Here is a 22,527-nt window from a genome sequence, read left to right as displayed (position 1 = left end):
AGAGTGCTTTAGAGGAAAAAGACCCTGACATTTTGGGACTTTTAATTGTTATCTACTCCAGTGGATCTGTATGCTTATCAACCTGGTTATTCCCTTCAGTGATGCCAGTCCTGGGCCATCCATGTTACCCATACTGTTCAACTGTGGTCCATGTTCTCCCATAACTTTATCACACTCTTATTTTTTCTTGGCATGGGGAAGATATCGGTGGAACATATGGGCCATACAGTGGTTATCCTTTATACTCGCCATGTTACCATTCCATTATTTTTTTCATGCATGCATTTCCCTTAATGATATTTGTTCTCCCATATAATTCCTTATTTGTAATATGTTGCAGCCTCCTTATACCCATTATCCATCTCTCTGTGGCTCTTTGTGTGAAATTTCATTTCTTCTCTGTTGCCATACCACTATGACTTTGAAAATACTATAGAATATACCACTCAGTTATTAATGGACCTGTGAGCTCATTGGTGGGGAGACACTCCAGAGGAGTAGGCTTTAACCCACCTGTGTCTACTCATCCTGTGCAATTCTTGTCCATATTCCCATATAACTGAGGTCCACCATGAACTGGGCCATGAGGTCCACCCAGTGGTTTGAGGGTATCCTTGTTTATTCTTGATATTGTGAGGATACTGGTGGAGTGCAAGGGCTGTCTATTGGTTTTACCTTACTCTTTCCATGTTCTTGTGTGTGGCAACCCATACAATCCATACATTTAAACCAGTGCACTATATTTTGTGAACAAAAATAACTTCTACCAGTGGTGTCAAACCTGCTGGTGCATATTGATTTATAAAACCACAAATTAACATTATTTATATTGTATTTTTACTTATTTAGTCAAACATCCCAATTACATTTTAATTTTCTTCCCCTGCACTGGGGAGTTTTGTAGAGTTTGACATCTGAATTACACTGTCAAAAAAGAATAGATTTCCAAGTAACTGATTTTCCAGTGTTGGTAATATTAAGTAGTCATCATTATGAGACTATAATATGGAAAGATTCTTATTCCTTTATTTGATGTTATTAAGAAGAAGAGTCATCTTTTTGATTCTCCCAAGTGGTATGTTAACACACTTTGGTTTGTAATAAAGACTTCTGTGTATGTTCTCTTGTGTTTTCTTGCTCTTCTCTGTGACTTTTTGAACAGGTATCGACATGATGGTAACTGTAGTGGCAGAGAGGTGGGGAATGACTCTCATGGAGTGAGTTTTAATATATGCCCGAAAACTACAAGAAGTATTATTTCATGGGATATTTGATCATCACATATTGCAGTAGTTAGAGTAAGTATATGCAAAAAGGCCACCATGAAAATAATTGCAACTTATGCATAAACATCTGTTGTTGAGGAAAGATTTAATCCTGACTTATTTAAACAAACTATTGCAAATAAAATAGGAAATGGACAACTGGAGCAACATTTACACCAACTATAATAATTTCCCCTAGAAGTTAAATCAGTGTAATTGCTACCATGACAAGAAAAGCTTCTTAGCAGGCATTTGACTTACTCATCAAACAGACCAGAGATGGATGTCATAGACAACACTGGGTTAGAATATAAATTCCCTCGTAAAATATTATGAAGAATGATAGATGATCCTGAGCAGTATTGTCTTATAATGCAGAGAGAAGCAGTGAAAGATAAAGCCAGTCTAAACGAAGTTTGGAAGAACCATCAACTGATCAAAGCTATCCCGAGAGTATTAAAGGATGAAAATAGAGAGAAGACCTCCAGAAGGAAGAAAAATGGAAAATATTTGCAAAACCTTTTAAAACAGTTTTTTTTCCCTCCAATTGAGAATAGTGGAACTGGTACAGAAATACATTTCATTCAGTGGGGAAATAGGGAAAGGGTAATTAAAGGGAGGATAGATTACAGGAGAGATTAGTCCTAAGAAAAATAAACTCTAAGGACGTACTGTACAGAAATATTTATAGTTCTTTTTAAGATGGCAAAGAATTGGAAACCAAGGGAGTTTCCATCAGTTAGAGAATGCTGAACAAGTTATGGCATATAAATATGATGGAATAATTTTGTGCTGTAAGATGAAATTCAGGAGAGTTAAATGTAAACTCTTGCCCCTACTTACAGAAAAATCAGTTCTACAAGTATCAAATGGGGGACGCATGAATAGATAGTTATTCTGGAAAAGATCTGGAGGTTTTAATGGGCTACAAGCTTAACAGGAGTCAGCAGTACAAAGTGGCAGCCCAAAACCTAACATTTTGGGTTACATTAAGAGGGACGTGTTATTAATTTGTTTTTCAGTAATGTCTGAATCTTTGTGACTCAATTTGGGGTTTTCTTGGCAAAGATACTGTGGTTTGCCTTCCCCAGTTCATTTTATGGATGAGGAAACTGAGGTAAGCAGGATTAAGTGACTTGCCCAAGATCATACATCTGATAAGTGTGTAAGGCCAGATTTGAACTTGGGAAGATGGATCTCTTTGACTCCAGCCCCAGTGCTCTATCTACTGAACCATCTAGTTTCCCAGGAAGGAAATAACTTCTAGGAATAAGGAGTTCTTCTGTTCTCTATCCTTTTGAAATTTCACCTGGAGTACTGAGTTGAATTCTAGGAGCCAAGATTTCAGAAAGATATTGATAAGCTTCTTAGAGTTTTCAGAGTGGGGCAGCTAGGATAGTTAAAGGGCCTTGAGTCCATGACATATAAGTATCATTTGAAAGAATTGGACGTGTTTATCCTGGAGAAGAGAAGATTGAGCTGTCTTCAGGCATTTGAAGGGCTGTCTTATGGAGGAGGGACTAGGCTTAATTTGCTTAGCCCAAGATTCTGAACCACGGGTAATGGGCTGAACTTGCAAATGAAGAGACAAATGTTGACTCAGTGTCATGGAAAACTTACCCTAAGAGCTGTCCAAGTTTAAATGGTTTCCTTGAGAGGGACTAGATTTCGCTTTCCTTGGAGATCTTTAAGCAGTCCCTGGACCACTTGTTGAGTTTCTTATTTGTGATTGGGTTTGTAATTTGTTTTATATTCCTTCTATATATGAGGTGAATTAGCCCCTGAATTACCTGCCAATTTTAGAATTCTGTGATTCTTTAAAGGTAACAAGGCAACGAAAGAGTGCAGGGGCACTGAGCAGGAACAGGAGTGATGTATGTCACCAAGAAATTGTATGATAGAAAGAGAAGATAGGTTGGTTATGTCAGTCTGTGAAGAGTCAGGATGAAGGATGACAAGTAGACAGGCAGATTATACTCCACTGGTGTCCTCATGGTACCGGGAGAAAGATGAGAAAGGCCTCCGGGACATTGGGAGGACCCTTGGAGTCAACTTTTGGGAAAACATGTATGAGAGTCACACAGAACTAGTAGGCATGGATGAGTTTTGATCCAGATGGTTGGAGAGAACTCCCAAATTACTGAGGTCACAGATCTGTTGGATTATTTAAATCATATGTGCAAAGGTGTCTGCCAGATGCAAGGAGAGATAACAGGAAGAATAAAAATTCCCTCCTTTTAGAGAGTCTAACAGGGGAAATAGAGATGTAAACAAAAGTTGTAGTTATTAGAATCAAGAAATGCTAGAAGGGCAATATGATATAGTTAAAAGGATCATTCAAAATATCTGGATTGAAATCCCAGTTTGGACATATACAGGCTATGTGACCTTGGGCAAATCACTTAATCACTGAGCATCAGTTTCCTTATCTCTGAAATGGGATAATACAGGAAATATGAATGTGAGCTATTAGAAGAATGGTGTGAGCATAGGTAGTGTTAGAGGACACTTCTGACTTGTGTTTCCCTCATCAAAATTGGATATGTGTCTTTAACCCTGTGGCTCTTAGAGCTTCAGTTTAATTCAACACCTACCTACCTGTGTTGTGGCTGGCAGCTTAATAAGCTAGATACATCTTCATGTAATTATAACTCCTCCTACCCCTTTGGACCAATGCTCCTTTAAGTTAAATAATTTTGGTGACTTAGTATTGGTTATCATTGTTTGTGTAACATCAGTTTTGATTGGCATGACCTTAATTCAAATCCCAGAATAGACAGGATTCAAATTTAAAGTAATATTTATTTTAATCTACTCTGAAAACAGATTAAATGGGAACTCTCCAGATGCATTATTCCAGTTCATGGTGCATTCTTTCTTGGTTATTATCATTTCTGAGTAGCATTGCTAGGTTTTCAATGCTACTGTGGTTTTGAATAATGGGTCAACTGTTTGTGCGTTTCTCTTGGAAGTACCATTTGGTCTAGCAATCTCTGAATGTGTGGGTTAATGGCTTGGCAACTGATGGTCTGAAAATTCCAGAGCACTGATGACGCTAGCTTGGTAGGTGGCTTGTAATTTCAGGGTGGTAGCTGAGAGATAGACAAGTTATATTTAAATGTTATAGTACAGAAGACCATTTTAAGATGTTATACGATACTTGAACTACACTTTTGGATGTTAAGAGATTTCTGAAATGGCATTTTTCATATTTGAAATAGTGTTAGCTAAAGACTGAAAAACAGATGTCTTATGGTGGAATGAATATACATTTAAAGATCAGTAAAGATTAGATAAAGGAAATGGCAAAAGGAACAAGCTGAAAAACTTTCACAGACTTAAAAATATAAGTTTGGGTGTTATAAGTGGCCCTGATGTTTAGGAAAAGCTAAGCGTATTTAATAGGAGGTTTAGAGACTTTGATTCTTGTTAATGTAATATTTTAAAAAATAACTTTTTTGTTCTGGCACAAATAGATTGAAGGTATGTGAAGTCTTTTTTCTTGCATTGCTAATATACAGAATTTTACCAGAATGAATTTAGCTCTCTGCTAAGAGACAAAGTTTCTTATTTGAGCATGAAATAATGTGGCCCAAGTTTTATCCTATATGCTACAGCACATAGGCAGGATTGAGAAACTGAGTGGTAACAGACTTTATGAGGATTGTGCTGTACGATGAATATAAAAACAATTTGACACAATGTGTGCAAATTACTTAAATGCTAACATTTGCCAAAATAACAAAGCAGTGGGCTTACTCTGTGGAGTGAAGACACATCTTTCCTGCCCTCGGAATGGAAGAAACATACCTTCAGAATTGGTGAATTGGCAGCCAACTTTGAAGTTTTTGTGTGTGTCTCACATAGAGGTACAGGCAGGCAGTCAGTCAATGAGCATTTATGAATTATATCAGGACCTGTGTTAGGTGTTGGAGATAAAACCTCAAGCCCTACTCAAGGAGCTTATGTCCTAACCAGGGAGAAAACAGCTATACTTGTTTGACTGTTTACAAAATTTTCAGTCATGTCCAACTCTTTATGAGCCCATTTGAATTTTTTTTGGCAGAGATACTGGAGTGGTTTGCCATTTCCTTCTCCAGTTCATTTTTATAGATGAGGAAACTGAGGCAAACAGGGTTAAGTGACTTATCCAGGGTCACATAGCTAGAAAAAGCATGTGAGGCCACATTTGTACTTAAGAAGATGAGTTTTCCTGCCTCCAGGCCTGGCACTCTATTCACTGTGCCACCTAACTGCCTAATTACAAAATAAATGTAAGATAATTTTTTGGGGGGTTGGATGAGGGGATGGGGCCAGAGGGAAGGCACTAACAGTAGGCAGATCAGTAAACAGTTTTCAATAGAAGATAATTTTGAACTCAGCCTTTTTGAGAAGAAGGGATTCTGAGTCAGAGCTAAGGAGGGAGAATGTTCTAAGCAATGTAAGTCAAGAAGCTGGGAAATGTATGTAGTATTATGTGTAAGGAACAGCAAGAAGGCAAGTATGGCTGCACCATAGAGTACGTGGAGATGAGTAATAAAGCTGCAAAGGTAGATTAAAGACAGGTTGTGCCCTTCCTGCTTTGATATCAGGTCGCCTTGGTGTTAATAGGGATCTACTGGGGTTGTAACTGACATGGTCAGACCTGCACTTCAGGTAAATCATTTTGACAGCTGTGTGGAGGATGAATTGCAGTGGAGAGAGATTTGAGGTAGAGAGATAATTAGAAATCTGTTACAATAAATAGTCCAGGTATCATGGAATCACGAAATGTTAGAGTTAGAAGAAACTTCATTTGTTCCCTAATCTAGCCCCTTCATTTTACAGAGGAAAAGGCTGAGGCAGAGGAGTAAAGTGTTTTTCCACGTGTCCCACACTTGGCCAGTGTTATGAGCCCAGGACTATTATCTGGTTCTTCAGACTTGTCATCTGGTGTGTGTTTCCTGACTCACCATGTCATGTTGGCCCCTTTTGAGGCCTGTCCCACTGGCTTGGGAAGCACGAATGACCTGTGTACCTTACAGGTGGTGAGGGTAGGAAACTCTCCACCTCAGTCTTCCACCTCCCCAAATATGTAAACTCATTGGTTTAATTCAAGCCAACCAGCTCTCTAACTTACGGGTTTGAGAAGAATTTCTGCCCTTTTTTCATTGCTTATTTTACTACTAATACCAGGGTGGGTTCCATGGTTATGCAAGGATATTGTTTCTAAGCAGTGAACTCTGATGGCAGTATCCTAGCAAAATTTTTCCTGCCATTGCTGTGGCAATTAGAAACACAGCCCCTTTGAAAGTAGAATCCCTGACCCTTGATGAAATCAACTATTTTTAGCCTACAGTATTTAATTAAAACAGTTCACACCTTTTTGCTGACCTCACCAGGTGTAGAGCCTATTGTTACTAATAAGGAGGGAGGGGAAGAAAATATGCCACTTCCTCTCAAAATAATCCATACAGAAGAAATTTGAATATATGTGTGTGTGTGTGTGTGTGTGTGTGTGTGTGTGTGTGTGTGTGTGTGTGTGTAGTGTGTGTGTGTGTTGTGTATATATATATATATATATATATATATATATTTATATATAATATTCCTTTAATTAGATAGCTTGTCTTTTATACTCTCCCACCTCTGAGAATAGAGGTTAGTAGATTTAGAGCCAGAAGGGACTCGAGAGGCCAACCAGGCCAACTTCTTCCTTTTACAGATGATGGATTAAGGTCTAGACAAGTGACATGACTTACCCAATGTCTCAGTCTCTGATGGGCTCCTTCCTTTCTTCCACTTTGACTCTGACTTCTACAGAAACTCTTCTGGAATTATCTGTTTTGACTTCTTTTCCCTTGGCTTCTTTCTATTTTCCAAGTTCATAAAAAGTCTCTTTTTCTGGTTTCATTTACCTTAACGGGGATCCCATGGCTTGTCTTTGAAGTAATTCTACCATCCTCATTCTGCTTATTTGTAGACCCTGACTGCCTACCTTATAGTTTGTTTTCTTTGTTTCCGTAGACTTCAAAGTACTGCTAGGAATACTCCTACCTCCACCATGGCCCCCAACATGCCAGCTGAGTCTGCTAGAAGTTCAAGGGACCTACTGTCTGTATTGGTCTTCATTGCTGTTAGTTTTTCTTTTAATTAACCTTTTGTTAATTGCTTATCAGATTCACCATGGCAGTTGTTCCAAATCATCTCTACTGTCCCCAAGCTCTTAACACTGTTACCCCCTTTAGTTTGATGATTTTGCTTTTATTATTTTTAATTAGACTTTAACATTATTTTAAAAAATTTTGAGCTCCAAACTCCTTCCTTCCAGTCCTTCCTCCAACCTTTGAGAATTTAAGCACTATGATATCAGTTATACATGTGAAGTCATGCAAACATTTCTATATTAGCCATGTTACAAAAGAAAAGCAAGAAATACAAAGAAAGTGAAAAAAATATGCTTCAGTCTATACTCGGGGTTGATCAGTTCTCTTTCTGGAGGTGGATGACATTTTTCATCCTGAGTCCTTTGGAATTGTCTTGGATCATTGTATTGTTTAGAGTAGCTAAGTCTTCACAGTTGATCATTGTTAAAATATGCTGTTACTGTGTACAGTATTCTCCTGGTTCTGCTTCACTTTGTAACAGTTCATGTAAGTCTTCCCAGGTTTTTCTGAAGACATTGCCCTTGTCATTTCTTCTATTGGGGTTAAGTGACTTGCCCAGGGTCACACAGCTAGTACGTGTCAAGTGTTTGGTTTGAGGCCGGATTTGAACTCAGGTACTCCTGACTTCAGGGCTGATGCTCTATCCACTGTGCCACCTAGCTGCCCACCCTCCTACCCCATCCCCTATCATTTCTTATAGCACAGTAGTATTCCCTCACAATCATATATCACAACTTGTTCAACCATCCACCAGTTGATGGATAGCCCCTCAGTTTCCAATTTTTTGCCACCACAAAAAGAGCTACTATAAATACTTTTGTATATATAGGGATGACCCTGCTTTTTCACTTTGCCAAGGAAATCAAAACTATCCTTCTTGAACTCACTTAATTCTTTCTTTACCTTAACAAAAAACAAAACAAAACAAAACACTTTTAAAAAAATTTTATTACTTTATTTTGATTTATCAACAATCACTTCCATATGCTTTTGAGTTGAAAATGTTTCTCCCCCTTCCTCCCCCCCCTCCCCAAGACAGTGCACAATTTGATGTAGGCTTTATACTTACATTCCTATTAACTGTATTTTCACATTAGTGAAGTTGTAAGTAAAAATTAAAACCAATAGGAGGAACCATCAGAAAGATGAAACAAAGCTCAACAGAAGGTGAAAATAAGTGATAGCGATTCGACTTCCATAGTTCTTTCTTTGGATGTGGATAGCATTTTTCATCCCAAGGCCTCTGAAGATGTCTTAGATCCTCGTAATGCTGAGAAGGGTTCAGTTTAACAATCTCAGTCATTGCATAACATGGCTGTTATTGTGTACAAAGTCCTCTTGGTTCTGCTCACTTCACTCAGCATCAGACCATATAAGTCTTTCCAGGTTTTTCTGAAGTCAGCCTGTTCATCATTTCTTATAGCACAATAGTATTCCATTACATTCATATACCACAACTTGCTCAGCCATTCCCCAATTGATGGGCATCCTCTCAATTTCCAATTCTTTGCCACCACAAAAAGAGCTGCTATGAATATTTTTGTACATGTGGGTCCTTTTCCCATTTGTTTGATCTCTTTGGGATATAGCCCTAGAAGTGCTATTGCTGGATCAAAGGGTATGCACATTTTTGTAGCCCTTTGGGCATAGTTCCAAATTGTTCTCCAAAATGGTTGGATCATTTCACAACTCCACCAACAATGCATCAGTGTTCCAATTTTCCCACATCTTCTCCAACATTTATCATTTTCCTGTTTTGTCATGTTGGCCAATCTGATAGGTGTGATGTGGTACCTCAGAGTTGTTTTGATTTGCATTTCTCTAATCAATAACGATTTAGAGCATTTTTTCATATGACTATAGATGGTTTTAATTTCTTCATCTGAGAACTGTCTGTTCATATCCTTTGACCATTTATCAGTTGAAGAATGGCTTATATTCTTATAAACTTGTCTTAATTCTCTATATAGTTTAGAAATGAGGCCTTTATCAGAGATACTGGTGGTAAATATAAAAAAAAATCTCTTAAAAAAAGCCCCCAACCCAAAACAAACAAACAAATAAAACTTCGGTAGCTTCCCTCACTACACCAAAACCTTTTTCTTCCTCCTCATTACATTCTTGAAGTACTGTTGCCTGTTGTTTCTTAAATGTTAGGTTCTCCATGACTTCCTTGTTCACTCACTCCATATTATCTTCATGTAATCTGGCTTCTCAAGTCAACTGTAACTGCATTCTGAAAGGTCACTAGCGACCTCCAAATCCAGTGACTTCTATTCTTAAATATTTTTTCATTTTGCTGTAGTATTTGACACTTGACCACTCCTGCCTTTTTTGCAAATTGGCTTGCAAAAGTGGCTTCTACAATATAACACTATCTTATTGCTCTGATTCTTCTTCCTTCCTTTCTTTCATTGATTTTTCCTCCTGAAGGAGCTTTCCTCCAGGGGAATCTGTTGGGACCTCATTCCATATTAATTCTCTCTCGTCTGACATCTTCTGTTCTTGCCTCTCTGTCCTTAACTATACAAAGTAGATATCTCTTGTCCAGACTTCTTCTATAGTGCCAGTCCTACATCTCTGCCCGTCTTCTGGACGTTTCAGCCTCTTCTTTGCACCTCACATAAAATTAATCAATGAGTTCTGTCATTTCTTCCTTTTGAAGTATTATCTGTATCCCTCTTGTTCTCATCTTTCTCACCCTCTTCATTCAGTCTCTCCTTAATTAACAGGATAGGATGGAGCTGAGAGTTGAGTGCAAACCCCTCATTTTACAGAGAATAATAACTGACATCTGTGTAATATCGTGAAGTTTATAAAGTGATTTGCATACATGATTTCTTTTCGGTCTTGCAACAACCCTGCAAAGTAGATATTACATGTTTTATTACATCCCTGCCTTTCCTGATGAGAAAACCGTGACTTGGGAAGATTAAGTAAATTTCTCAAGCTTACATGGTATCTATTATTTTCATTTCCCACTTTACTAGTTTGAGAACTGTGGTTTGGAAAGCTAGGTACTAGATTGCTCATGGTCCCATGGAGTCGGGGTTGGGATTTGAACCCTTGTCTTTCTGACTTCAGGTCAGCATCCTAGCCACTTCAGCATGATGGAAGCAAGGCTGAAAAGAAAAGCTAAGTAATTTGCTCAGGGGCACACGGCTAATTAGTAGTTGAGCCCAGACCAATATCAAGATTAGACTCTGTCTAGTCTTGTCTGAATTATTGTAATAGCCTTTGAACTCACTGTTTTACCCCTCAAATGCTGTCTCCTTCAGGAAGCTTCAGAAGATCTTTTTTCTTCTGAAAAAAAAAAAGAAGAAAAAAACAAAAACCAAACAGAACAGTCTTCATGAAGTAGTTTGTTTCAGAATGCTTCTATGCACTGATCATGTAATATTGTGTCCTCTGACTACCAGCATCGGCATCATCCTGTTAGTGGACTAGAGCTGTGAATTAGTCATACAATCACAGAATCTCAAACTTGTGCCTGCCTAGGAAGGAACCCTGTCTACAGTATCTCTGACAAGGGATCATCCAGTCCAGATCTCTCATGAGGGGAGGCAGCCCATCTTATTTTGGGCAGGAAATTTTTACTAATGTGGAGCCTATGCCTTCCTTTCTGTAGCCTCCACCCGCTCACTCCTGGTTCTACCCACTGTGTTCAAGCATAGCAAGTTGAATCTCTCTTACTAGTTGTGCGACCCTGGGCATATCACTTAATCTCTGTTTGCTTCAGGTTCCTCAACTGAAAAGTGAAGATAACAACAGCGTGTACTTCCCAGGGTTGTCGTGAGGATCAAATGAGATAGTATTTGTAAAAAGTACTTAGCATATAATAAGTATTATATAAAATGTAGCTATTATTAATATTTTTAAAAAGTACTTGGCATAATATCTGACACATAGTAAGCACAATATAAATGTTATCTATTGTTGATATTTGTAAACAGTACTTAGCGAAGTGCTTGGCACGTAGGAGGCACTTTAAAAATGCGTATTTTCTTCTCTTCCTTTGCCTTCCTTTTCCCTTTCTATATGGCATTTCTGTAGATACCTGAAAAGAGCTATTGGATTCTCCCCAAGACTTCTGTCTAGGTTAACTACTCCTAGTTCCTTGAAGAAATCCTTGTGTAGTCTGGTCTTATGGTTCCTCATCATCCTGTTTCTTGACTTCCTTTGTATGTTCTTTGGCTTGTTGGTATCCTTTTAAAAAAATTGTTACCCAGAACTGAATATGTTGCTTTAGTGCAAGGATTCATAACTCTGTGTGTGTGTGTGTGTGTGTAACCTCTTTGGCAGACTTCTAGTGAGGCCTATGGGACTCTTAAAAAAATGATTTAAAATGCATAAAATGAAATACATAGGATTATAAAGGAAAGCAGTTATGTTGAAAAATAAAAATCCCGCAAGGTCATTGATCTCAGGTTAAGAACCTCTGTTCTAGCTATAGAGTGGGCATGACATCTCCTGAGTGCTGGACACTCAGCGTGTCTTAAAGCAGTGCCTAGCAGAGTGCCTTGTACAGAGTATTTGCTGAGTATTTGCTTCATCAATATTTCTTGAGTTGAATCACATGAAGACTAAACTTACATTGACTTTTTTGGATCACACATTACACTTTTGACTTATTGAGCTCAGCCTGGTAAAACTCCCAGATCTTCTTTTTCTGAAGTTGAAATTTCATACCTTTCATTAAAACGAGTGAGTAGGTCTAGGTGATCTTTCTAAAGACGTTCTAAAGCCTACGATGCCTTATGGATCCAAGTGCCTTTTGGTACTTTGTCAGTTGGCCTTGCTTCATGGCTAGGCTTCAGACTTTCAGAGATGACATTTCATTACCTACTTTGGACTTAGCAGTTATTGTACTTCAGAATTTTTCTTTTCTTTAGACTTAACACAAAATTGTGTGAAAGTAGTGTGAACATTAGAGCTCCTGGGAACATAAACTTTTTTGATATGGGAAGAGACTGTGATAGGGAAGCCTTTCAGTGGGACTATTTGGGTTATGTTCCCCATAGGAATTAAAAACCTAAGTTTGCCTTTTCCCCAGTTGTGTCTGTGAAAAAAGACTTTCACACAGAAATCCATCAAGAGGCCAAAAATTCAGAGTTCCTGATCCAATTCACTTTCCCTTGTCTTAAATGTTAGTGAAGTTGTATATATTTTAAATACTCGGCTTCATTTTTCTCCTGTTCTCTCCCATATTCTCCCAATACGTCTCCCTCTCCCAAAAAACTAATTAATCCCCATAGCCATCCTTTTTCATATGTGTCTAATTCGAAATAGTCCATCTGAAGTTGGGTTTTTGGTTTGTGTTAATGTGATTTTTGAGTGCCTGAAAATTTGACTTGTGTTAATTTAGATCACTAAAAGTAATTTTCCTGTTTTAGTTAAGCCCTAGAGCAAAGCCACCTCTTGTTCAAAGATGGCCTGGCTCTTCCTATAGCACCAGGGATTGACTATTTCCTTCCTTCCATCATCATCTGTTCAGAGATGGAGTACAGTGCCTCATTCACTTGAACAGGCTGTAGACTCCACCCTGGGCCATTATTGTTTAACTGTAGTGTCTGGGGGCCATCTCTTAATAGACTGGTTGGCATGAAATCTTTACAGTATCACCAGTTTTTAAAAAGAGCATCTTTATTATCTTCTTTTAAATGTTAAACTTCCTTATTTGCCTCCACTCCTTCAACCTGTGAGGATGATTTCCTCACCTTAATCTTGGTTTTATTTCTTTAGATGTTTCAGAGCAGAAATCTGTGGGCTATTTATCCTCATAGGGACAGAAATGGTATGTGTTAGCCCTGGTGATAGTTCAAATTAATTACCAGAGTAGCCACGATTCTTGGCTTCTTTGAAGGAAGCACTGATTTAATGCAGTTTGACTGCCTTTAAGAGGCATACACCATAGAGTGTGAAAAGCAATAGTGATCCAGAGGGCATCTTTTTATGCTAAAACGCAGAGCAACTAAGCTACTATTTGTAAGGTAGAAGATGTTTCCGAGAGTTATTCTTTAATAGAAAGACCCCAAAGGTAGTTTTCTTCTTGTATTATGTGCTAAGGGTACAAAAGCTATTCAGAGCCATCTTGTTACCAGTTTAGGGAGCCTGAGGGCCCAGCTTAATTTGGTTCTAGAGCCTTATAACATTTAAAAAATAATTGTGTGCGGTGTGATTAAGAGAAAATTTTTGTATTCTTGAGAACACTCAGTTCTATAGCCCCAGGGATGGCACATTTCATAGATAGGTAGCTAGCTAGCTTCTATATACTGTACATTGGCAATATACACTGGCTTCGATATATACTTTTGTATGCACTGGTAAAAGTGGTGATGGAGAATTCTTTCCTCTTGGTGTGCGTCTTTTTCTACTTGGTAGAATCTCTATAACATTAAAAGGAAAAGTGAGTATTTTTGTTGTGCTAATTTAGCTTTGTGTAAATACTAAAATTTAGCATAATAACATTGAGTGGTATTTTAATTTTACTAGTATCAAGAAGCACGTGGTTATTTGAATGGAATGTGATACCACTGAGGTCACTATTGGCATGTTCTATAATCCTTGTGAACTGGGCAGCCCCCAACTCTTATGAATAGGTTTGGCTCCAAAAGTTGGTTTATAAGTTAATTGTTTAGAGTTCAAGATGCATTTTCCCTAAGAAACAATGAAATAAGAAGAGATTTGTTTATCCAGGCTAGCCCACAAAAATCTGTTACATTTGTAATATATTTGAACTGTAGAACCATGCACTTTTCATTGGAGTTTCTATGGAGAGAGTACATTGTTTTAACTTGGGATGCTAAGAACACATTTGCTGTAGGGGTAGGAGCTTCTTCCATGGTACTTCCCATGGGGATGGACAATGGCTGGGGTAGAAGAGGGTGAGGGATTTCTTCTTGTAGGAGAGAGAAGGTGGAAGGACAGAGTCTCTAGTTGTGAGGCTGGAGCAGTGGTGGACCAAGGGGTCAGTTCTGGAAGGGCTGGGAATTGGGAGGAAGTAAAGTGGCACCTAGGTGTGGGGTTTGGTATTTGCATCAATTGTTTGTAAGTTGGGTACATTGTGGCAGTGTGGGTTCTGAATGAGAGAACTGGGATTTAAATCCCAACTGGGCCCAAGTTCTTTGCTCTGTCAAACAGTGGGATTGGATTAGACAATCTCTAATGTACCTTGCCTCCAAATCTGTGATTCTGTGGGTGTTTATGTTTATAATTATATAATTATTATATTATATCATAGAATTATATTTTCTATATTGTATTAGAATATTATGTGATAATAGTATAATAATTATAATAACTGTCACTATTATGTTTCTGGGAGGCATTTAAGTGCCTAATGGAAGTGATTTTGCTCAGCTTAGTTGACTTTTTATGTTTTCCTTGATTCTAGTGGAGAGGAATGGCCAAAATGGAGGTGAAGACATCCCTTTTGGACAATATGATCGGAGTGGGAGATATGGTTCTTTTAGAGCCTCTCAGTGAGGAAACATTCATTGATAACCTTAAGAAGCGGTTTGACCACAGTGAAATATATGTGAGTACAATTCTTCAATCAGTTCACTTGGCAACCTCTCTGTACGGTGTGGGTGTTATGGGAAGTTTTTAGAGGGTCCTTACCGTGAAACTATCTATGTATAGTCAGAAGAAAAAGTAACCAAATCAAAATCCCTGGTGGCTACCTTCCAGGGGTGGCTCCTTTCCGGATATAGTTATCTAATAGCTAAGTCACTAATAAAATGTGAGCCACTGACTTTTTTTTTTTTTACAACTATGTTGACTTAATTGGCTCTTTTTTAGATGCTGGGAACATGAGCATATAATAAGTAGGCATATGTGTTTGGTGCCTGGAAAGTTTGGGAAATACAGTCATGCCCTATTTTAAGAAAATATGATACCATAACAATTCAAGCACAAAACTGCTAAACTAGACAAGCACAGAGGGGGGATTTTTCTTTTTTTTGTCTTAGAAAAGGATACCTCATTTTATGAAAGTGTTTACCAAAGTGCTAATTTCAAGTATTCTTTGACGGAATCCAAACTTCACAGAACAGATCCCCTTGGATTTGGCCTTGAGGCTGCAGGTTCCCCACCCCTGATCTAAGAATTAACCATCTGATGTATTGTTTTATTCCTGAGACACTGACAGTTAACATAGAATTGCTGAGGATTTTGACAACTGGCCCCAACACAAAGACATATTTGTTATACTTAAGAGATGGAGCTCTTCAAAGTGCTTATTTTATTGGGGGGAGATAGAAAGTGCCTTTGCCAAGCAATTAGCTTCATTGTTTGGGTTGGCAGTGACATGTGGTGTCACCTTCCCTCAAAGTGTAGAAAGCATTTTGCCTTCCAGGTGGGAAAACCCAGCAGTTAACACAGCTTTGGTTGTAATGTCTGGTCTGATGCCAAATAAAAGACCTTCAAACACAGATAGATTTTCAACACCAGTCTTTGTCACTGGGATAGAAGGAATAAATTATATCTCAACCAACTTTACTGATCACTTTTCCTTTTGGCCTCAAAAAAGTACAGTTCACCATTACATGAATTGAAAATGGGCCTGAGGGTTGAGAGTGGAACATTGAGTTCATTCAAATACCTGATCCATTGTGGCCAGTAAAAACAACTGCTTTTTCAGCCTAGTGCCAAGCTGTAGATTTGTGCGTCTTCCGCAGACGGGATGTCTGGGTTCCATAGCTTCCTAATTTTATTTTTTAAGCCATCCCAGGAATATCTTTTCTACTGTGAAGTCATTGTGCTACTTTGTTTCCAGATAGCTTTTGGGTATCACAATAGTACTGTTTCCATATCCTTAATGTGGACCAATTACCAAGCAGACATTTGGAATTATTTTATTTGAATGTAGGGGATAGCTCTATTTGGGGCCATCATCAACTGGGCCTATTAGGAAGATAGCAAAGTGGCATGTTGGATTTGGAGTCAGGGAGTCTCAAGTTGTATGACCTTTCCATTTAACATCTGTCTGCCTCAGTGTCCTCATTTGTAAAATGCAAATAATTAATACCTACCTTCCAGGGTTGTCATAAAAATAAAATGAGATAGTGTTTATAAAGTGCTTTGCAAACTTCAAAGTGCCATATAAATGATAGCTGTTATTGAGTAGTACTTTCAAGGGTCCTAGAAGATATTCCTTCCATATTGAGACATTCTAGAAAATATTAGCAGATGTGAAATTCAGTAATACATTAGCTATTCAGACACCAGTCTTCAAGAACTGTCAGGTTTCTAAAATGATGGTTTCAGATTCAGATAAATCTAGAAAATAAAATAGAACTCTTTGGCCCCAAAGACTATCCCCCTGAGCAAATAAAGCCTTTGGGGAACTGTTAGAGGCCCTTAAAATTGCACCAAATTCAGTGGTATTTGCCCCGTTTCACTTGTGGAACAAAAGAAAGTTCTCTGGTTGGCTAGTGATGTCTATGAGAGGCTGACCTTTCTGAATAAAATCTGGGAAGAGGAGCTGGAGGCTGAAGACAAAAAAAAAAAAGGAAGAAAAGCAAAGATAATGGAGCTGGAGAGCTGCAAAGGTCAGGATTTGCAGCAGTGCTGGTAGAGATTAGAAGTAGACACTGATGGAGAAGAGGAGCTAGCAGCAAAGATAAAGGTGATAAAATTCTAAAGTGCTTGGAGGGTAGGAGTGGAGGAAAATGGCCACCCACACTCTCAAGCAACCTTGAAGTCACATTGCATCTCTGTTTTGTGTGCAGCACCTCAAGAGAGTGCTTTTGAAAGCATTTGCATCTGATGCTGAGATTCTGCCAACCAGTACAAGTTAGGTTTCTGGGAGGGCTTACAGTACTGTCATCCAAAGTGTATATGCACATGATACACAAGAGTCAGCTGTATTATAGAAACCATCCTATGGCAGATTCTCATTGTTTCTAATTGTGAAAGGCAAATGGCAGAATTATGTAAAGGTTGTAGTAACCTTAAGAGAGATGCCTTGAAAGGGGTAAACATGAGGAAATGCTGATGAATCAGCCTAATCTAGATCTTTAGGGCATCTGTTGGTTTTTCAAATGACTTTGAGTCATCAGACATTGTGGAACAGCTCTAGGAGATGTATATGACTCCTATCAAGCACCTGGACCATGCAAATTGTTTTTCTCATAGAAAACCTTTGAAGATACTCTCATTTCTGGTCCCACTGTCAATGAAATAAGATTTAAAAAAAAATTGTGTCAAGTGCTTCTGACTGAGCCAGGCAAAGCATGGCATTAGAAGACTGGTGAGAAAACAGTAGTAAAGAAGAATTTTTGTCACTTCTTCAAGGGAGATCATTTCTGAGCACCATCCATCACTTGAGTCCTTTAACAATACCAACAAAAACTGCTCTGTCTTGGTGGTATTTGCTATACTCTACTTTGCCAGTTGTGCCAGGAAATCCATTGTAGCACTCACTTTAAGAAAACATTGCGCAATTACCTAGAAATACTGTTTTTTAAACTATCTTCCTGCCATGTAAATTCTCTGATTCTACCTAAGGGCTGTGTCCCATATGGGATGCTATTGCATTGATAGATCACATTATAAAAATAAAGATTCCATTTTAAAAGTTGTTTTTGCCTAAAATTTTTAAGACAGTCATTAAGGGAAGTTTTGTAGAGAATTGTGAACTTGGATTTTTAGATGAAGATTTAGAGGATGTAGACTTTGGGATTAAGTCCTCCCCTTCCCACTGTATCAACATACTTACAAGTGAAGTAGACAAATGGGTGCAGGTTGACAAAGAATAGTCTTTGGTCTTTTGGCTTAGTGATGGAATAGTCATTGATGGTGTTTTGAATGGTGATAGTAGGACAGAGGACAATGATAACAATTCAGCAAGTATTTATTAAGTGCCTGTTATGAACAAAACACCCTAATGTGCCCTGAGGAATATAACAAAAGAAGGAAATAATCTTAGCTCTTAAGAAGTTTGTATTATATCTGGGGAAACAATGTCTACATATATTAGTGTATACAAAACAAATATGTAACAACTAAACACAAGTTAGTTGGGGAACTCAGGCATCATGCAAAAGGTGATTCTTGAGTGACACAGTGAAGGAAGTGAGGCAAAGGTGAGGAGGAGTACATTGGGGCGCAACCAGTACTAAGACACTTAGTGCCTTGTGTGAGAGGTGGGGGGGAAAGCCAGTTTGGCTGCAATGTAGAGTGTAATGAGACCAGAAACATGAGTTGGGAGTTAGTTTATCTTAGAGGCAATAGGGAACTGAATGTTATTGGGTAAGGCAGACTCTAAAAAGTTTCTGGATGGTGAAAAAATAACTTGGGAGAAAGTGTCTTCAGTTTTTGATTTTCTTATTAGGGTTGCAGAAAACCAGCCATATTTAATTGCCTGTGAGGCCGTGCAGCTGTGTGCTTCATTTATAGAAAAGAGGCAAATGACCCAGGTCAAACTTATGTCAGAATCTTTTTAACAAAGCAGGTTCCAGGGCTGACTGGATTCATTATTCATTCTGTCCAATGCCTTTGACTGTCTGTCTACATCTGCATGTCTGTCTGCATCTTCACCCTGAGTATACCATATTGGTAACCTCAATAATTAGTCATATTGTCATCAAGCCAGGGCTAATCTGTATTTAGTAAGTATCTGAAAGAAATCAGGAAAGTGTATTTTAGAAGATATGAGAGGGGAAAAAAAAAAGCTAAATTTTCCAAGTCACATGATTAACAAGATGGAGGACTAGACATTCTCTCCAATTTTTACAACCTCTCAAACCTCTCCATTCTTGTGCAGAAATTCTGCACAAAAGATAAAATGGTTTCAACTGTCTCTGTATTTTAGGACACTAAGAACCCTAAAATGAGGTGGGAAAACCTAATGAATTAGCAGCAGTAACAGACTCACTCATTAGCCTCTTCCACCACTCACCACATTCAGGCCATGCTTAACAAACCAACCCATGGACTCACCACTACCACCTCTGCCCATGGCTGTGGAAAACCAAAAAGCTGAAAATCACTCAGACTGAGACTGCAGTATCTTTGTGTTCCTTACCCCTTTCTTATTTCTAATGTACACATTACCTGTATGCTCCAAATGTGTTTTTGTTTTTTCTGGGAGGACAATATGTATGGTGAGTAACATTTATTAAATACTGTAAAGACCAGTGTGAAAACAAAAACAAAAAACACCTCAAAACCTATCTCCATTGTTGGCTGTAGCATTGTAATTTGCAGACATGCTGTTGTGCACAATTTTGAACTGTTTGTCTTAAAAAGCAGCTCAAAGGGTGGACAAAGTCCAAAAATCCTCCTCAAGGAACTTTGGGAAGTCTGGTAACTGGCTAATAAAAACAATGCTAGATACCTAGCATCTTGTGACCAAATTCCCAGCATTTTAAGCCAAAGGGGATAGACTCCTTGTTTTGACAGTGACTGTCCATATTGTCATTTTCGAAGTTTCTCATAGGTCCACCTCATGCTGTCATTTGTCTGATGTCCTAGAACACCCGTCCATCCGTGTGTTATTAGTTTCATTGAAATGTTCACAATGCATTCATCTGATAAGTGAACGTGCTCTGTACACAAAGACCTTTCATTAGTCCTTTATGGTTTGGTATCATTTGTGTTTATCTCACTGAGTTAGAGAGAGTACAAATGGTGATATGTCTTGGATTAGGTGAATTGAAGAATACTGAGGACAGAATCCTTAAAACCTGAAAAGTAGACACCCTCCCTGCACCCCCCCCCCATTTAGTGTTTTAAAAATATTTAGGAACCTACCAAGATTATCAGGTCATACCTTTGGAAAAGTAGGATTGTACAGTGGATAAAGATATCAGAGATAACCTGGATTTGCATCCTTTTCCTAATACATACGGCCTCTGTGACCCTAGGCAGGTCATTTAATCACTCGGTGTTCCATAAGTAATTTTCCAGGATAGCAAATTGCAGGGCAGATGCTGATCTTCACTGGTATAAGGAATTCCCTTATTACTAGAACTTTTCTATTATCAGTCACAGTTCTGGTAAGAAGACAAATCCAAACAAAAAAGAAAAATGGATTGGCAATCATAGATTGCTTACAGTAAAACTCCTAAGTTTAAGACCCTGTAATACTTTTGTGATTGAGATTTTTAACGAGCTGTTGAGGATGTACAGGGCACAGGTGACCCCAGAAGCTATTCAGGGTTCTTCTTTGCTTGTTACTAAACTTAGTCTTGACTTGGATTGATCTCCTGAGAAAGAGGTAGCCTGGTCTTCATAGAGCTTTCTGGCCTGACTTGTTTTTTGTTCGTTTTTACTTCCCTTGAGATTGCATAGATGAGCTCTGTTTGAACTGGGAGATGCTACCATTTCAACTTTGGGGACTTTAAATGACCTTGTTGCTTTGCTTCTTTTGGTTAACATTTTGTTTTTCTTTCTTGTTCCTCCCAGAATTCTGACTGTAGCCACCTCCTCTACTTACTCATTACCCACTTTCTACTCAGCTGACACCAATCTGACTTCAGCTTCTTCCCTTCTACTGAAACTATACTTTCAAAGGTCATTGATAACATTCCAACCACTAGATTCAATGGCTTTTTCTCAGTTTGTATTCTCCTTGACCTATCTATAGTACTTTAAAGTACTGACTGACTCTTTCTTCTTTCCTGCCTTGGCAGGAAAGATGTCAGCCTATCCCCTTCTCAAAACCTTTTTTTTTTGGGGGGGGTGAGGCAGTCAGGGTTAAATGACTTGTGCAGGGTCACACAGCTAATAAATGTCAAGTGTCTGAGGTCAGATTTGAACTCAAGTCCTCCTGATTCCAGAGCCAGTACCCTATCCACTGTGCCACCTAGCTGCCCCAGCCTATCCCCTTCTCATTCCATCTTGGTGGCCTCCATACTGGCTCTTCATTTTACCCTCTAAATTCCGGGGTTTTTTGTAATTTAATCCTCAGTCCTTTGCTCTGCTGTGTATGTACTCTTTCTTTTGGAGATGTCAGATATGCCCATATCTTTAACTTACTTCTTTTCTTTATAACTCCCCAATTTCTGTCTTTCCTTGAGTGCTAATCCCCAGTCGTGTTCAAACGTACTGAACATTTCTACATGGATGTCTTACTGTTGTGTAGAGTAAGGCATCACATAGTGGAAAGACTTCTGTATTTGGAATTGCATGGCCATAATTTCAGATTTTGGTTCTGTCCTTTACTACTGGCGTGCCTTGAACACATCACTCGAGGCTTTGGGCCTCAGTTTCTTCATCTTTAAAATGAAAAGATTTGCTGTATGACCCCAAGGTCCCTTCTAGCCCTGGAAGCTTCCCATTTGAGGTAGTTCTCAAGACAACCCTGCTCATTTGTCGCCCAGTTCTGCTTCTGACTCTCTGGATTTAGGTATCTATCCCACAGATCCCTCTTTAGTGCCCTTTAGTAGTCCTTCCCCCTCCTTTAAAAACTGTATGTACAGTTTCCTCTGTCCATAAGAGCACTCCTTTGGGGCACACTTTTTAGTCTAATGAAAAAAGGTTCTTCACCTATGTTAGGGAATTGGCTGAAAAAAAGAGAAGGAAGGCATAAATGACAAAAAAGGAAGTAATGCCCCCAAATTGATTTCAGATTAGAAATGAAAAGCGCGAAAGAAAGAGGAGTCAAAGATGACCATGAGGTTTTAAGTCTAAATGACTGGGGAAATGTTGCTGTTTAACAACAGGTAAGTCATTGGGTGGGGAAAAAATGATGTGAAGTCAACTGAGGCATTATTATTGTTCTTAATTATTTATTAGAAAAATTGAGTCTTTGGCTTGGCTTAATTAATAACTTCATAAATTATTACTAATGATACTTAAATATTTCCAAAGATCAGTGATTTCACTGGTGGTAATAACTTACCTGTATATTAGTAGACAGTTCCACAAGTTGCTTTAAAATAGTGGTCCATATTTATGTAGCACCTGCCAAATTTTTTTTTTGCCTTTTTTTTGGTGAGTCGGTTGGGGTGAAGTGACTTGCCCAAGGTCACACAGCTAGTAAGTGTCAAGTGTCTTGAGGCCATATTTGAACTCAGATCCTCCTGACTCCAAGGCTGGAGCTCTACTCACTGCACCACCCAGCTGCCCCATCTGCCTATTTTTTTTTAAAGCACTTTCAGCACAAAGAC

At 38.5% G+C, this 22,527-nt stretch overlaps 1 protein-coding gene across 5 annotated transcripts in view; it reads left to right on the top strand.

The window, feature by feature from the left end:
- The window catches only part of MYO1B (myosin IB), a 217,156-nt gene that overhangs the window by 41,506 nt on the left and 153,123 nt on the right, over positions 1-22,527 (top strand). For all 5 annotated transcript variants that reach the window (XM_020993562.2, XM_020993560.2, XM_020993563.2 and 2 more), the window contains exon 2: positions 14,805-14,948. In XM_020993562.2, coding sequence (XP_020849221.1) covers positions 14,814-14,948 — 135 coding nt within the window. In that variant the 5' untranslated portion in view covers positions 14,805-14,813. The remainder of the gene's footprint in view (positions 1-14,804; positions 14,949-22,527) is intronic.

Source organism: Phascolarctos cinereus, unplaced genomic scaffold (assembly GCF_003287225.1).
Source record: "Phascolarctos cinereus isolate Bilbo 61053 unplaced genomic scaffold, phaCin_HiC Scaffold_726;HRSCAF=1367, whole genome shotgun sequence".
Taxonomy (NCBI): Eukaryota; Metazoa; Chordata; class Mammalia; order Diprotodontia; family Phascolarctidae; genus Phascolarctos; species Phascolarctos cinereus.
The sequence above is the reverse complement of the archived record's forward strand: the minus strand, read 5'-3'. Positions and strand labels throughout refer to the sequence as shown.